A 16,995-nucleotide genomic window follows, 5' to 3' on the forward strand; every position below is an offset into this window, starting at 1 on the left:
ACTGGCCAATTAACCTATCAATCAGCACATTTCATGGGATGTGGGAGAATACTGGAGCATTGAAAGAAACCAGGCAGTCACCGGGAGAACGGATTGCACTCCAAACAGACCGTATCAGAGGTCAGGATTGAAACTTGGTCGCCAAAGGCTCTACCAGCTGCACCACTATTCCATTACACCTTTGAATATATTGAAAATATCAACAGTTAATATTTTTACAACTCATAGAATTACTGTAAAACTCGGTCAGAGAGTTACAGCGCTCCCTTCAGCCTTCATCTCAACTTCAGCAACTTTTCTTTGCAAGTATGTTCCATCCAAAACTTCTAGGTTACATCAAGAGCTGGAGATTTTTGTATTAAAACCAGGAACACAAATTCAAAAGCAGCTAGTGGAACAGGTCTTGTATTAGCGAACCACGGAATCTCTCTGTCTGCCCATCAATATCGTGAGCTTACATTGATGAAACTTTGTTTGACTATGGACCAATAAATCATCATGGAAAAGCAACAGGGTGTCAACAGTACAATGCACAGTTCATATTCACTCTAATGAATAGCACCAGTTTTATTAACTAGTTTTGTGAATTGAGATAACAATCCAACTAGGTTTGTAAGAATGATCACCTCAGCCATTTTCACTTACATCATCAACCTGTTGCTCAAGTTTAGCCTTGGCTTTAGTTAGTGTGTTGACTTTATCCTCCTCAGCCTGGAGGTCCTCTAGGGTTTGTTGATGAGCTTCCTGGAGAGCCTTCTTCTCCTTTGTGAGTTTAACAATAGTTTCATCTAGAGATGCCATTTCTTCTGTGAGATTCTTAACCTATAAATTTAACCAAGAAGATGGGAATGATAAATTAGCAAAAAAAATTGTGAACTTTTCATATTGGTCAGACATTTCTAAGCATTCAAGTTACTTTAAAAAGTGAATAAGTACTGGTGAAGAGGTAGTGAGAATAGAAGGGAGGGTAGTGGAGTGTGGTAGAGGGATGTTGAAATGTGGGGGGCAGGGGAGGGGAGGTAGATATGATAAGATGCAGGACACTTTTGGGAAGTGCACAGGAAACCACTGCACCAATAGTCCTGGAATAGTTCCTGGGTCCACCCTGAAACTGTCAAACTAAAGTGAAAGATTGCTGAGTGGGCATTTGTAATCTCTCCTAAATGTTACCTTATTTTCTGTTGCATGTTTCTCCTTTTCAACCTTGGCCAGAGTAATCTCAAGGTCATCTATATCTTTCTTTAGTTCTGTACATTCATCCTCCAATTTGCGTTTCTTTGCAGTAATCTCGGCATTCATTTCCTCTTCATCATCCAATCGTTCTGTTAGTTCCTTTGATTTAGCTTCCAGTTGAATTTTTGCTTTGATCAGTAGATCACATCTTTCTGCTGCATCTGCAAGAGTATCTTGTTCCTGGAAAGCAAAATGACATACTTGTTAACTTGTTTATTCCAGGTTCTTGAATTATGTCTGCACAAGACTGCACATGGACAATTCCAAGCTTTCTATGCTAAATGGGACATTTACAGGCCTTGCTGGATGGGGTGTTCATAGCAGATGGAGTAATCCCAACAAGGTCTCATTGGAATGAGAACCCAGTAGTATCAGCTCTAAGCCTCTGCATGGTTAAACCCAGTAGTGTAAACCTAATAGGTCAATGTTTAAAGTGCGAGAGAGAAAATGTAATAGGAAATCTAAGGGACAGATTTCACACAAGAGTGCTGGGTATGTGGAATGAGATGCCAACAAAGTGACGAAGCAAAACATATTATGTTTAAAAGGCATTTGGACAGATCCTTGGAAAGGTGTAGAGACTATGGGGCTATTGCAGGCAAATAGGATAGCATAGGTCAGCATTGGTTGGTTAGCAAGGGTGAAGTGGGCCGTACTCTGCACTGTTCCATGACTCTGGAATGAGCTGGACATGCTGCAATGGGCCATGGAATGGGCAAGCCTTGTGCCTTACCGCCTGCAGCTGAAGTGACAGGTCGTTCTTCTCCTGTATCAAGGTAACTTGCTTTTCCTCCAGTTCCTTGCGCTTTGCCTCTGACTTTACCAGAGCTTCCTTCAGTTTCAGGAACTCCTCTTTCATTGTTGCCATCTCTTTCTCAGTCTCAGCACTCTTCAACAGAGGCTTAATTTTAAAGAAGAGTTTCATCCAGGACCAATTCTTCACTGCATTGAAAGCACGAATGTTCCACTGGATAACAAGCAAAGCATCTCTAGTGCAAAAATAAAATTAGAGACAAATTGATGTTTGTTTGGTTGGAATTGAACCTGTTGCCCATTAATCCATGGCCCCTTTATTCATGACATAATCCAGATTCATGCTTTTTGATGATATTGGAATATCGTATTACTATATTTGTATACATGTGCTCCTCACAAAGCTGAGTTTGCCTGGGTTTGATACAACGGAGTACTTGAGCAGCTATTTCACAGTAAACAGTATTACTGTTAGACTGCAGTCACATACCACCCAGACAAGGTGAGAAATTCACTTTTTCAGTTTGAAGCAGAGTGGTGACCAGAAACGTCACCTATCCATGTTCTCCAGGGATGCTGCCTGATGCAATGAGATACTCCAGCACTTTGTGGTGTCTTATTAAGGCAAGGGCAGGGAAGTTTTTCTTACGGTTTTTTCATCATTGGTTTCCTGATCGCTGTTTATGAGCACCCAACAGCTTTGTGATTACTTTTACTGGGGCAATTTTTAAAAAACAAAATGTATTCCAAAATGCTACATGGTGGGATATAAATGTGTAATCCTTGGATTATCAATCGTAACCTCAGGATTACTCATTCGATTACTCAGTCACCAGACGACCAAAGACTAATAACTAAAGGAGCCAATAAATAGCACTTGGATTAGGTATCAAGGATGAGTTAAAGATGGTGGAAAATAAAGTTTGCCAAAAAGAAAAAGTTTGAAGTGAAGGACCATCTATTCACCGCCGTTTATGATGGGGTCAACCTGCAGAGTTTCTACCAATTGCTTGAAACATGCGACCTATTAGAATGTACCATGAATTTAAAGTCTAGGTGTCCCGCACTCATTCGCACCGCAAAATAGCATTTACCGTCTCTCGATAATTTTCTGATACTCAATCCTCATCAATCTGCCTCGGCTCCGAGCCTGAATCATTGTCAAGATCTTTGCCAAACGCTCATCTCGCATTTCCTCCAGGAGACCCAGCAAGCCAGCTTTGAAGAACACCTGGTGCAGAATGATAGATCAGTCAGGAGCAGTGACCAGACCACTAAACCACCCAAGCCTGCTTTTCATTCAAAATTAGAATCAAATTCATCAATCCAGTCCTCCAGTAAAATCTACCGTTTTTTCACACAAACAGAAATCCAAGAGCTCTTTTCAGGAATGGTGCTGTCTCTGTTAAGTGTTTAATGCTTTATTACAAGCAGAGAGGAACAGAGGCATAGATGGGAGGGGGAGGGGGGGGGATAGCAGAAGGGTGAGTGGGAGAGATGGAGGGAAAGGGAATTGGAATGGAGGTTGAAGGCAGGATAAGTGTGGCAGGCAGGTGGCGTATGATGGTGGATGAGAAGGAAAGGAAAGAGGTTTAAGGAAGTAGCTGAGACAGTTGGAAAGTGATGTTTAAAAATCCCCTGTGCTGGGGGCACAAGCAGCAAAGAGCTGGAAGGGAGAGGCAGAAAACTATGGAAATTATATCAATTGCAAAATAATTAAAATTATAATCATAAAAACTAAAGCGAACCCAAAGAAGAATGTGTACAGATAAATGAATAAATAATAAAGGTATTTCTAATTTTGGAAGCAATAGTCAGGGAATATTCTGAACCTGCGTTCGGTCAGCCGGCAGCAGTTTTGCTTCTGATTTTAAAGCCTCTGTCCTTACCTTTGTGTGACCAAACTTGTACTGAGTGTGATCAATATCAAGGGAGCCCAACAACTTTTCTGTTCCTTTTCTACTGTCTACAAACTTGTCTTCAGGAACAGCACTTAGGTTGAGAATACGGTAGCTGCAATTTGAGAAAACAGACCTGAGATTAATTACAATGACATTGCTTGCAAAACCTGGTTGTGCACTGTGTCTGTCTTCCAGGTGCACAAAGCAACACACAACAATGCAATGATAATAATATAAATACTAACATCTCAATCCATTTTATTCATTATACTGGTTGTTACTGTAAGAAATTCAGCAGTTGTTAGCATAGGATAGACCAGGCAATGTCGAATGAGATCTTTACCCTCATCAGCAACAACGATGAGTCGGCCTACAGGGAGGAGGTCCAGCACTTAGCAGCATGGTGCGCTGACAACAACCTGGCCCTTAACTCCAAGAAGACCAAGGAGCTCATTGTAGACTTCAGGAAGTCTAGGGGCGGCACGCACACCCCCATCCACATTAACGGGACGGAGGTGGAACGTGTTTCTAGCTTCAGGTTCCTGGGTGTTAACATCTCCGATTACCTCTCTTGGACCCACAATACCTCAACTCTGATCAAGAAGGCTCACCAGCGTCTCTTCTTCCTGAGGAGACTGAAGAAGGTCCATCTGTCTCCTCAGATCCTGGTGAACTTCTACCACTGCACCATCGAGAGCATCCTTACCAACTGTATCACATTATGGTATGGCAACTGCTCTGTCTCCGACCGGAAGGCATTGCAGAGGGTGGTGAAAATTGCCCAACGCATCACCGGTTCCTCGCTCCCCTCCATTGAGTCTGTCCAAAGCAAGCGTTGTCTGCGGAGGGTGCTCAGCATCGACAAGGACTGCTCTCACCCCAACCATGGACTGTTTACCCTCCTACCATCCGGGAGGCGCTACAGGTCTCTCCGTTGCCGGACCAGCAGGTCCAGGAACAGCTTCTTCCCGGTGGCTGTCACTCTACTCAACAACGTACCTCGGTGACTGCCAATCACCACCCCCTCCCACTCCTCCCACGGGAAAAACACTATGTCTGTATATATGCTAATGTAAATATTTAGTCAAATCATATGCTATGTCGCTCTTCGAGGGAGATGCTAAATGCATTTCGTTGACTCTACTGTACACTGACAATGACAATTAAAGTTGAATCTGAATCTGAATCTACCCTCGCCAGAAACATGGCGTGACATACAGTAATCTCTTAGAACTGGCAGGTTAAAGATGATGAAATTGAAAAGACTTAATGAATAAGTAAAATTAATGTTACTGAGGCCCTCTACTCCTTTGCTATCCCTCTACTCCTTTGCTATCCAAGATGGCTATGTAGACTGAGAGATACGCAGGTCATGAGTCTACAGAATGCCAAGTCAGCTTTTGTAATCCATTTACAGGGTATGGGCGTTATTGGTCTTCCTCAACTATCCTCAAGATGGTGGTAGTGAGCTGCTGTATTACAGCACTGCAGTCATTCTAGCGAAGTACTCCCTCAGGGCTGTTGAATAAGCAATTCCAGGATGTAGACTTAATGACAGTGAAGAATCAGGAGAGAAATCAAGAGTTAAATCAGTGATACCTTGTCAAGTCAGGATGATGTGAGACATAAAGGAACTTGTGCTCATTTGTGCTTCCCTTGTATCTGTTGCCCATGTCTTTCTTGACAGCATCGGCCATGAATTGAGGAGGTACCGCAAGAGTAACCTTGGTAAATAACCTTTACCATTCAGGATATGTGCTCAGGAATGATAATGGAATCTCTACTAAAATGTGTTAGGTAACATCATAAATCGCGAGATGCCTTACTGGCAGTGCTGCCCTGCTGCGAATGATGTGAACTGCTGCCGTCCTGGTACTGCTCGCTGCTAGGTCAGGAATCTGGCACTCCCTCAGCAACTCCCTCCTTGTAGGGAAGCTGCCTGTGAGACCTACTGTTGGGCAGGCTGGCATGACCAGAACAAATTGTTGGTGCCCAAAACTGGGACTTGGGAATACACATTGCTGAGTTGAGGTTCTTGCTGGGGAAAGTGGTGGCCATTTTCTGGTCCATCACAGGTATCAACCTCCCCGGCATCAAATATATTTACAAGGAGGCAGCCAATGTCATCAAAAACCCACAGCATCATGGCCATGCTCTCATCTCACTGCTCCCATAGGGAGCTGAGAACTGTCATCTCCAGGTTCAAGAGCAGCCTCTGCCTATCAGCCATCAACCCTTTGAACTACCCTGCACAATCCATCCACAATCCTACCTTAGCACTGAACTACAATGGACTTTGTAGGATCCACAGCATACTTTAATTTAACTACCATACTTCGGTATAACTGCTAATTTATTTATTATGTATTAGTCCTGTAGCTTGCAAACTGTTTAGCTCCTTTCTATTCTGTTGTGGGGTAGACTGAGACTGACCACCCCCCCCCAAAATCTTTGTACATCCCCAAACCTTTCCACTAATCACTTTCATTTGATGTTTCATGTATTTTGTGTTTTTATGACTGTAGCACATCAAATTCCTTCCTGGGAAATCTGATGCGTTAATATGGCTCGACCCGAAATGTCACCTATTCCTTCGCTCCATGGATGCTTCCTCACCCGCTGAGTTCCTCCAGCATTTTTTGTCTATCTTCGATTTTTCCAGCATCTGCAGTTCTTTCTTATATGCCGATAAATCTTCAGTAAGTAAGGATTTCATTGTTCCACTCCCGATGCATATGACAATGAAACACTCTTAACTCTTGACACACAGCACCTGTTCTGTGTTGATTATGACCCACTGGATAAGATGGAATTTGCTATGTGTTACCATAGAAAAATCTTCCAGCTGGGAACCAACCAAACAAAGGCAGCGGGAGATTGCAGCTTCCGCCACTGATGTACTCCAGGCATCCTGTTATGCTGCAACGGCCACACTTGCAGGCTGTAGCCCACACATCTCAGAGCTAAGAGGCCACAGCAGTCAGCCTACCCTCATAGGCAGCACTTCCACTCCAAGCCCCAACGAATTCATTGCTGAGGGACGGTCAGTGAAGGGCAGGGGTTAACATCAGGTTTCTGGGGCACAGTAGGCAGATCGAGCAGTACGAGGGGGGAGTACGTACCTGTGAGTGTTCAGACTCTAGATCCAAAAGTACAATAACAAATCAACACTTTGCGGGGCAATATTCAGCGACTGTCTTGAGGAGAAAGTTGAACTATTGGCAGTTAGTCAAAGAAAAGTCAGGAGAATAGTGACTGAATGGTACTGATATCGAGGGAGTTTCATTAAAATGGAGGCCACTGTCTCATATGTTCTGCTGTAGACATTTTTTCAATGACAGTGGCAGGACATGAGTCAATCTCAGTTGTGCCATATAAAAGAGTAGTCTGTTCTGCCATGAAATGTAACTATAGGAATTGGTAGATTAAACGAGTGCTCAACAATGAACTCACTACTGCAAAGTACCCACTGTACGTCTCTAAAGTGATTCAATGTTGATAGGATAAGGGGAGATAGCTGACTTTAAGGAAGAATTTGAAGAATTGAAGAATTTGCTCTAGGTCATACTTGTGTCAGCTGAAGCAATGATGTGGAGATCAGTTACCACATATTTTGTACAGAGGCCCCATTGTCACTATAGAAGGGGTCAAAATTAAACACAACTTGGCATTAACCAACATCAGTTCTTACCGCTGTTTGAAGTCGGCATAAAATACTCTGTTTGGATAACCTTTACGGCAAATACGGATTCCCTCCAGCACACCATTACAACGAAGTTGGTGGAGGACCAAAAATGGGTCCATTGAACCTGCGAAATGGACAACATTATCATCGCAGCCAGCAAAAGCCCATCATCTAAATGGAAGCATCATCTTTAGGAGGAGTTTCATTCAGGATCACTTAATTTAGGCCCTTTCCAAATGTCACATGTAACTAGAGGTATCACCTCTCCAAATCCTGCCATTAAAGGGAATGCCAGACATAATTAATCTTTGGAATTCACCATCCAAGAGTGCTGTGCAGGCTGAGGTCGCTGAATATATTCAAGAGCAAGAGCTATAGATTTTTTTAAAGGACTAAGGGAAAAAAGTTGTTTGGCACGGACTTGTAGGGCCGAGATGGCCTGTTTCCGTGCTGTAATTGTTATATGTTATATGGTTACAGGAAATGGGGTAGTGCAGGAAAGTGGCAGTGTGCTACAAAATCAGCTGTGATCTTAATAAATCTTGAGACTTTGCCATGATTTCACTAACATAGGCCTGCATTTAGGCTTAATATTACACACTGACAACATTAAACTCAGAATACAACTTTATGGTGCTGGAAACAAGTTGCCTACCTGGAATTTTGGTTTCATTGGGAATAATACAACGCACAAAGTGAGGCTGTGTTGATCGCAAGTTAGCCATCAGCTTGTTGAGGTTTTCCTGAGGCAATTAAGAAATAATCGTTAGCCTGACTCTTTCTGAAGCCGTGGCACAATATTAGCAAATATTGTACGATTCCATTGTTAATAACCAGCCCTTGTGATAAATAATTAAAGTATCCCCCCAAAACTCACATTGTTGACTCTAATCATGAAGCTCAAGTCTACTAAAGTTGTGATTTCAGCAATGTGTGCTCTGGGCAGATATTCCCTCCAGTTATCGGGGAATTCTACCATGTCAGTCGTTGGTGGTTCTGAACACACACATAGACCATACCAGGGAAGGACTGCAGATTTCCTCCTTATGAGCATTTGTGTACCACGTGGTTTGTTCCACAATCTGGTAGTTTCTTGCTCATTAATCCCGAGACTAACTATTCTTTTTAAAATTCCAAATTAATAACAGATTTGAATTTCACTGCTGCTATGGTGGGATTTGAAGTCAGGTTGAAGTAAGTCATTACTGTTCCCAGCATCTGGTTTGGTAATTTAATCAGTTTACCACCACCATATCCTCTAGTTAAAAGGCAATTCCCTATGGTTAAAGGCACCCATTGCCAGTCAATAAGGGACTTCCTCTGGTTATTGGATGTTCACACCTGCCCAAAGCTGGTTCTCTCCATTTAACAGAGGATAGCCATTGGGATTCCCAAAGAATTACCTCTTTTTGTCAGCAATTCCTTCCGACATGAGGTGACACTGAGGCATTTGGAGGGATATTAACTAGTACCTCAGGTTTTGGGCGACTGCTTTGGTGACACTGCTAACCTTGCGCATGAGCTCTTTTCCAGTTTTAGTTCTTTCTCCATACTTACCACTTTCTACTCTTCAGCAGATTGTGAGTAAAAGATAGCACAGACTTAAAGTGATGTTCATTCATAAATCAGCTAAACATCACTGCAAGTCTTAACCACCTTGATCTCCTTGACAGGTCAGAAAGAAATCACATGATCAGTTCGGATATAGGAAACTACTGGGCCATTTCATCTCAGCCATCCAGAAACCTATCAGCCCTAAACAGCATACTCCCACTGAGCCAAATCCCTCTGTAAAGCCTAAACAAACAGGTAATGATGGGAGATAGACACAGAATGCTGGACCAACTCAGTTGGATAGGCAGCATTCCTGGAGAGAAGGAATGAGTGACGTTTCGGGTCAAGAACCTTGTTCAGACTGATGTCAGGGGAGTACACGGTACAGAGATAAAATGTAGTCGGAAACAGAAAACTGGTGGGAGAACTGGGAAGGGGGAGGGGATGGAGAGAGAGGGAACGCAAGGGCTACTTGAAGTAAGAGATGTCAATGTTCATACCGCTGGGGTGTAAGCTACCCAAGTGAAATATGAGGTGCTGTTCCTTTAATTTGCGCTAGGCCTCACTCTGACAATGGAGGAGGCCCAGGACAGAAAGGTCAGATTGGGAATGGGAGGGGAAGTTAAAGTGTTGAACATCGGGGAGATCAGGTAGGTTTAGGCAGACTCAGCAGAGGTGTTCAGCGAAACGGTCACCGAGCCTGCACTTGGTCTCGTCGATATACAGGAGTCGACACCTGGAACAGCGGATACAGTCGACTAGGTCGTCGGAGGTGCAAGTGAACCTCTGCCTCACCCGAAAAGACTGTCGGGGTCCTTGGATGGAGTCGACGGGAGAGGTAGAGGTGCAGATGTTGCATCTCCTGCAGTTGCAGGGGAAAGTAACTGGGGAGGGATGGTTTGGATGGGAAGGGACGAGTTGACCAGCAAGTTGCGGAGGGAACGGTCTCTGCAGAAAGCAGAATGGTGTGGTGATGGGAAGATGGAGTGGGATTTTTTACCACTTAGGTGTAAGCTACCCAAGCGAACGATGCAATCAATTTTTAAAATGCCTAATCCTCTTCTCTCCTTCAGAAATATTGACTACATTCCATGGATGATTATGTGCTGACTAAACAGTTTTACGGGGTATGCAGCTGTGAATTCAGAAATGGCAAACTGCTAGCTCATTGTAGGCACAAACAATATCATGGATCAAGCACTTAGAGAATAGAACTTTTTTCAAGTGTAAAACAACCAATTTACTATAAAGGAAACATCTAATGTATAGGCTGCCTCCTGTACCCCTGCCAGAGCTCAACTTAATTAATTTCAAGGAAACATTCATCATTCCAGTCCCCAAGAAGTGACCTATCTCAATAACTATCACCCAGTAGCTCTAACATTGACCAAAATGAAAAATTGGTTATGGCTCGCATTTGCACTTGTCTTCCGGACAATCTAGATCTCCTCCAATTAGCGCACAGGAAAAAGAGGTCGATGAAGGATGCCATCTCCATTGCACCACATACAGGCCTGCAGCACCGTGACAATATATACACCTGTGTCAGGATGCTATTCATTTACTACAGCTCAGCCTTCAACACTGTAATATCGAATAAATTCATCTCTAAAGTCATGGCCTTGGGGCCTCCATGTTTAACTAGCTACTGGACTTCTTGACCGGCATACCCAGTTGGTTAGAACTCTCATAACATGTCCAATGTCCACTTGATTTGTTTTTCATTACTTCAGATTGTATTTGTACATTTGCACCATTCTGTTATTGTGCACTCATTGTTATAATTATTGTTGTATCAATCATCACAGTGTACTGTGCACTCTGTGAGTTTCATGTGAACAAGCAATGTCATTGCCCCTGGTTTGTTAACAATAACATAATCTGGATTTGAACTTCGCAATCATGCTTTAAAACCTGTTTTACATACAGGCCATCCCCAGGTAATGAACATGTTCTGTTTTTACCGACATTCACAGGTCATTTTGTCCACGTCGGAAAATATGCCCAAATCATATGATTATACTAACCATATTGCTACAATGTTGTCATGAATCAAACCACATAAGACAGACAAGAATGAACCATACTACAAGTGGACAGAGAGAGAGAGAGGATACTAATTTGGGCCTGCGTCACCCATGAAGTATTGAGGAATTTCTAAACTGTAAAAATGTTAAATTGTTAGATGTAAGTGACTTTATATTTTTACAGACCAAACACAAAAAGTGTTGAATTTTATAAACAGTGCATTTTCTTCAGTGATACTAATTACAATTGCTCACAATTCCAGGCACTGAACATTTGATTATCTGTGTGGATATTGAAATTCAGTTTGAACTTTTTCAAATGTATGTCAGTGTCAAGAGAGAGTTAGAGTTAGATTTAGCTCTTACGGCTAAAAGAATCAAGGGATATGGGGAAAAAGCAGGAACAGGGTACTGATTTTAGATGATCAGCCCTGGCTCGAAGGGCTGAATGGCCTACTCCTGCACCTATTTTTCTATGTTTCCATGTCATTAACAGCTGGGGTGATCACAGTTTAAAATCTAAAATGGAATGTAATCAAATACTTACAAATTGTTCCGATTAGCAAAGGAGTGTATTGACAAATACTCAGGGATGGGATTTACCACCAACATGGACATAAGAGATTTGAACTGACCGTACTTGGGGAAAATAGCATTTGTGTCTGGCTTGGGCACTTTGGATTGCAAATAGAGTTGAATCTTACTTTATGCAATTGGGACACAGTCTGGAAAGAGGCAGCTTTCTTCCGCTTTTCCTTGGTTCCTGACTTGCTCTGCTCCTGGGCTAGAATAAAAGCAGAAAAGTTCAAACACTCAGCAGATGAGAATCAGTGGGAAAAAACATGTATGACAGAAAATAGATCCACCGGGATATCGACTAGGTTAGAGGGTATTAGCTATAAGGAGAGTTGGACAAACTTGGATGTTTTTCTTCTCTGGAGCATCGGAAGATGTGGCTACTTTTTAAGAAAGGCGGGAGAGAGAAAACAGGGAATTATAGAGCAGTTAGCCTGACATCAGTGGTGGGGAAGATGCTGGAGTCAATCATAAAAGATGAAACAGCAGCACATTTGTATAGCAGTAACAGGATCGGTCTGAGTCAGCATGGATTTACGAAGGGGAAATCATGCTTGAATAATCTTCTGGAATTTGATGAGGATATAACTAGGAAAATAAAACAAGGGAGAGCCAGTGGATGTAGTGTACCATTACAATATACATCAATGATTTAGATTAAGGGATTCAAAGTAACATTAGCAAATTTCCAGATGACACAAAGCTGGGTGGCAGTGTGAACTGTGAGGAGGATGCTTTGAGAATGCAAAGTAACATGGACAGATTGGGTGAGTGGGCAGATACATGGCAGATGCAGTTTAATGTGGATAAAAGTGAGGTTATCCACTTTGGTAGCAAAAACAGGAAGGCAGATTATTATCTAATTGGTGTTAAGATCAGCAAATTAATACATCCCGACCAAACAGGGTTTATCCCCAAACGGTATTCATTTTATAATCCAAGAAGATTATTTAATATTATATACTCCAATAGAATCCCTAATGCAGATCTAGCAATTATCTCGTTAGATGCTGAAAAAGCAGTTGACCAGGTAGAATGGCTATATTTATTTTCGGTGATGGAAACATTTCAACTAGGAGAGAAGTACTGTACATGGGTTAAACTGTTATATTCTAATCCAACAGCTAGAATATTAACAAACAAAATGTTATCAACTAAATTTAATCTCTCTAGAGGCTGTAGACAAGGATGTTCACTATCCCCACTATTATTTGCTCTTGCAATCGAACCCAGCGTTAGAAACCATCCAGGAATATTTGGATACAATACTAGAGACACAAGGAATAAAATCTCCTTATATGCAGATGATGTACTAATATATATTACAAAGCTAGAAACTAGTATTCCAAACCTATTAAATCTAATAACTCAATTTGGTCAGTTTTCAGGATATAGAATTAATTGGAATAAAAGCTAAATCATGCCAATAACAAAATTCAATTTACATACAATACAACAATCCTCTTTTAAAATAGTTAAAGATAAATTTAAATACTTAGGAATCTATGTAACTAAGACATATACCTCTTTATTTAAACTAAATTTCCCACTCTTACTGAATAAACTACATAAGAATATTCAATACTGGAAAACACTCCCCATTTCTATGCTTGGGAGAATTAATGCTATAAAAATGATTTTTTTTACCGCAACTGCTGTACCTACTTCAATTAATTCCAATATATATCCCAAAAGCTTTTTTCAAAAAAGTCGACTCCATTGTTACAAGTTTTGTCTGGGATTATAAGAATCATAGAATAAGTAAAAAACATTTATGTAAGTCAAAGAAAAATGGAGGTTTGGCTTTGCCAAATTTCTTATTTTATTTTTGGGCAGTCCATATTAAAAACATGAATTTCTGGCTGGAAGAAATGGATCAACAACCAGATTGGTTAATGATGGAAAAGGAAGACTGTCTACCTTTTGAAATTGGACCGATCATATTTGCCCCCACAGAACTGCACAAAAAAACCTATAAAGAAAACCCCATAATACATAGTGGAATACAAATTTGGAAACAAATAAAAAAAGATTTAAAATTGAATAATATACCACTATGCCTTCCCATTGTAAATAATCCTTTATTCAAATCATCCTTTATGGACAATGGTTTCACACAATGGAAAAATTATGGAATCAAAAATATAGGACATCTTCATGGGAAAGGCACTTTTCTTTCATTTCAAGTTACAACAGAATTATGGACTGCACTCAAATAATTTCTGCAGATATCTACAAATTAGAGATTATGTTAAATCTAATACACAAGTCTACAGGAGTAGGGAATCAGAAATTCTTGATGAATGTTTGAACAAGCATCCTAATACTGAAAAACTAATACCTTATATTTATAACACCCTACTAAACAACGAGGTACCACCGACCGAACCATATAGATACACATGGGAAAATGAAATAGGTCACCTTATAACGAAAGATATGTGGGACGAAAGTTTACAATAAATACATCAATGTTCATTAAATGCCAGACATACTTTAATACAATTCAAGGTCTTACATAGACTACACTACTCTAAAATAAAACTAAATAGAATCTTCCCACAAATCTCTCCTATTTGTGATAAATGTCTACATCTAGAGGCTAATTTAACACATACGTTTGCAAACTGTATAAAACTTAAACATTTCTGGACTGATATTTTTGAAATAACTTCAGAAGTTATTAATACAAAACTGGACCCAGACACAAAATTAATAATACTTGGAATATCAGAACAAAGTTTAACACTCACAACAAACCAAAGAAATTTCCTCGACTACAGTATAATAATCGGGAAAAAATTAATATTAAAATTTTGGAAACGCCCTACAACCCCCACAATTAAAATGTGGATTACGGAAATGTCGGAGACCCTATACTTAGAAAGAATTAGACTTGTCTTAATGGACAAACAAGATCTTTTCGATAAAATCTGGGCTCCATTCATTAACTATCTGAAGGGATAGATTGGCACAACACGAGGACCCAACTGAAACGTGAACTCTGGATCAGATGAAAAGCTATACTTTATAATCTACGAACCTATCTCCATTGACGTATTTCAGGTAACCCATTCCACCTCCTTTGTTTTACTGGGGTTTTTTTAATTTATTTTTTTATTTGTAACTTTCTAACCTCTTTTTCTCTCTTTTTCTATAAAAAAAATAAAAACACTAGAAGCAGAAGTAATTGATAATTGAAAATTTTAATAATGTATGACTGATGTATATGAAAAGTCTTTTTACTATAATATGTAACTATACTTTATAATATGTCTACTTCTAATAAAACTATTTAAAAAAAATAAAATAAAATAAAAAGTTGGGAAAAGGGGAAGTACAACGGGATCGGGGGGTCCTTGCTCATCAGTCAATGAAAGTTAGCATGCAGGTACAGCTGGCAGTGAAGAAAGCGAATGGCATGTTGGCCTTCATAGCAAGAGGAGTTGAGTATAGGAGCATAGAGGTCCTTTTGCAGTTGTATAGGGCCCTAGTGAGACCACACCAGGAGTATTGTGTGCAGTTTTGGTCCCCTAATTTGAAGAAGGACATTATTGCTATTGAGGGAGTACAGCGTAGGTTTACAAGGTTAATTCCCCCTGTCATTTGCTGAGAGAATGAAGCGGCTGGGCTTGTATACTCTGGAATTTAGAAGGATGAGAGGATATCTTATTGAAACATATAAAATTATTAAGGGTTTGGACACGTTAGAGGCAGGAAACATGTTCCCGATGTTGGGGGAACCAGGGGCCACTGTTTAAGAATAAGGGGTAAGCCATTTAGAACGGAGATGAGGAAAGACTTTTTCACACAGAGAGTTGTGAGTCTGTGGAATTTTCTGCCTCACAGGTCGGTTCTCTGGATACTTTCAAGAGAGAGCTAGATAGGGCTCTTAAAGATAGTGGAGTCAGGGGATATGGGGAGAAGGCAGGTACAGATTGGAAATGATCAGCCATGTAGCGTTGTTACAAAATCTACCATCAGTGGCGCTCCAGATCTGCCTGTGCGTGCTATTCCAGAAGCTTTGGGGGGGGGGGGGTTTAATTTAACATATTATCTTGATTTTTGGTGTGGCTTCATTTTAATCTTATGATGCAAAAAATGTTATTTAGGCCCCGATACGAATCAGCCGTGTCTTGCCTGCCGATAGCGGCTTAAATCATGGCAGCGGCCACATTCCAATCGATCACATTCCAGAAACATCCACTCTCAAGATGATCAAATACATTATTTTTTTGCATAATCATGTCATAAGAACATCTAAATCATCTATATTTTGTGTTATTGTCTATCTATGATCAATATTTTCATACTAAACATCCACTACAGTTTTAGTCAGATGTATTGTGCATAAAATAATGATTTAGATTATCGTGAGAGTGGATGTTTCTGGATTAATTTATGGGAATTAAACATTAAAATTCCTTCCATTTGGCATATGAATTCATTACAAAGTGAGATTTAAAAATCACGTTATATTGTGCATTCTTGTGTCAACGGGATCAGTTTGTTATTTGTTATTTGGATACTTCGGCTATTTAAAAATGTTAGCATTTTTTAAAGAAATGGATAGATGTTTAGATCTAGTAATTGAATTTAGATTAATTTAATTAATTAGATGAATTTAATTGATTTGATGAAACTGATGAATATGAATTTTTTGTTGGGTATTTACTATTTGTTTTAACATTTAACTTTATCATTTCTACTTTTTTTTCTAAAACTGCAAATAATAACTTTTTTCTGTTAATGCTGTTCAGTGTTTTTTTTCTTTACATTTTAAACAGATGTCTCCGAAGAAGAAATGCAAAATTGTCAATCCAAATGCCCAGCAAAAGAGACTGATTTAGACAGCATTCGCAGAGATTATCCGAATTGGGACTACTGCAAATGTGATGATCTACAGGACATTCTTAATGGGAAAGTAGTGGGAAGAAAGGCAGGTCATGCGTGGTTTGAAGAGTAAAAACCTGTAGTTTACAATGCCAAAATTGAAAAGTTGAGGAAAAACAATGTGTACAGAGTTGCTTATTGGTTACAATCTGAGGAGTATGATGATGCTACTGATTATGATATGCCAATGTACCAGCTAGCAACTGATAAAGTCTTTCTCCATAAAGACTTGGTCTTTTGCTAGAAATTGTAATTTCTTTACCTGTCTGTTATGGACTTACAGCCAATAATACAATAATATTAAAGTTCTGATCTTGAGAATATCACATTTTTGAATTTGCAAGGCAGTCTGGGTGTTTATTACTATTTCCGT

General features: G+C 40.2%; 1 protein-coding gene across 1 annotated transcript in view; it reads right to left on the bottom strand.

Annotated features, from left to right (window-relative positions):
- LOC129707171 (myosin heavy chain, cardiac muscle isoform-like) overlaps window positions 1-11,956 on the bottom strand; it is a 38,774-nt gene extending 26,818 nt beyond the window's left edge. Inside the window, exons 1-8 of the mRNA XM_055651975.1 lie at window positions 11,858-11,956; window positions 8,228-8,315; window positions 7,579-7,696; window positions 3,876-3,999; window positions 3,081-3,217; window positions 1,967-2,222; window positions 1,171-1,413; window positions 646-822 (exon numbers count right to left, since the gene is read on the bottom strand). Of these exons, the coding sequence (XP_055507950.1) occupies window positions 646-822; window positions 1,171-1,413; window positions 1,967-2,222; window positions 3,081-3,217; window positions 3,876-3,999; window positions 7,579-7,696; window positions 8,228-8,297 (1,125 nt within the window). The 5' untranslated portion in view covers window positions 8,298-8,315; window positions 11,858-11,956. The remainder of the gene's footprint in view (window positions 1-645; window positions 823-1,170; window positions 1,414-1,966; window positions 2,223-3,080; window positions 3,218-3,875; window positions 4,000-7,578; window positions 7,697-8,227; window positions 8,316-11,857) is intronic.
- Between the last annotated feature and the right edge of the window lie 5,039 nt (window positions 11,957-16,995).

The sequence above is a fragment of the Leucoraja erinacea genome, chromosome 21, assembly GCF_028641065.1.
Source record: "Leucoraja erinacea ecotype New England chromosome 21, Leri_hhj_1, whole genome shotgun sequence".
Taxonomy (NCBI): Eukaryota; Metazoa; Chordata; class Chondrichthyes; order Rajiformes; family Rajidae; genus Leucoraja; species Leucoraja erinaceus.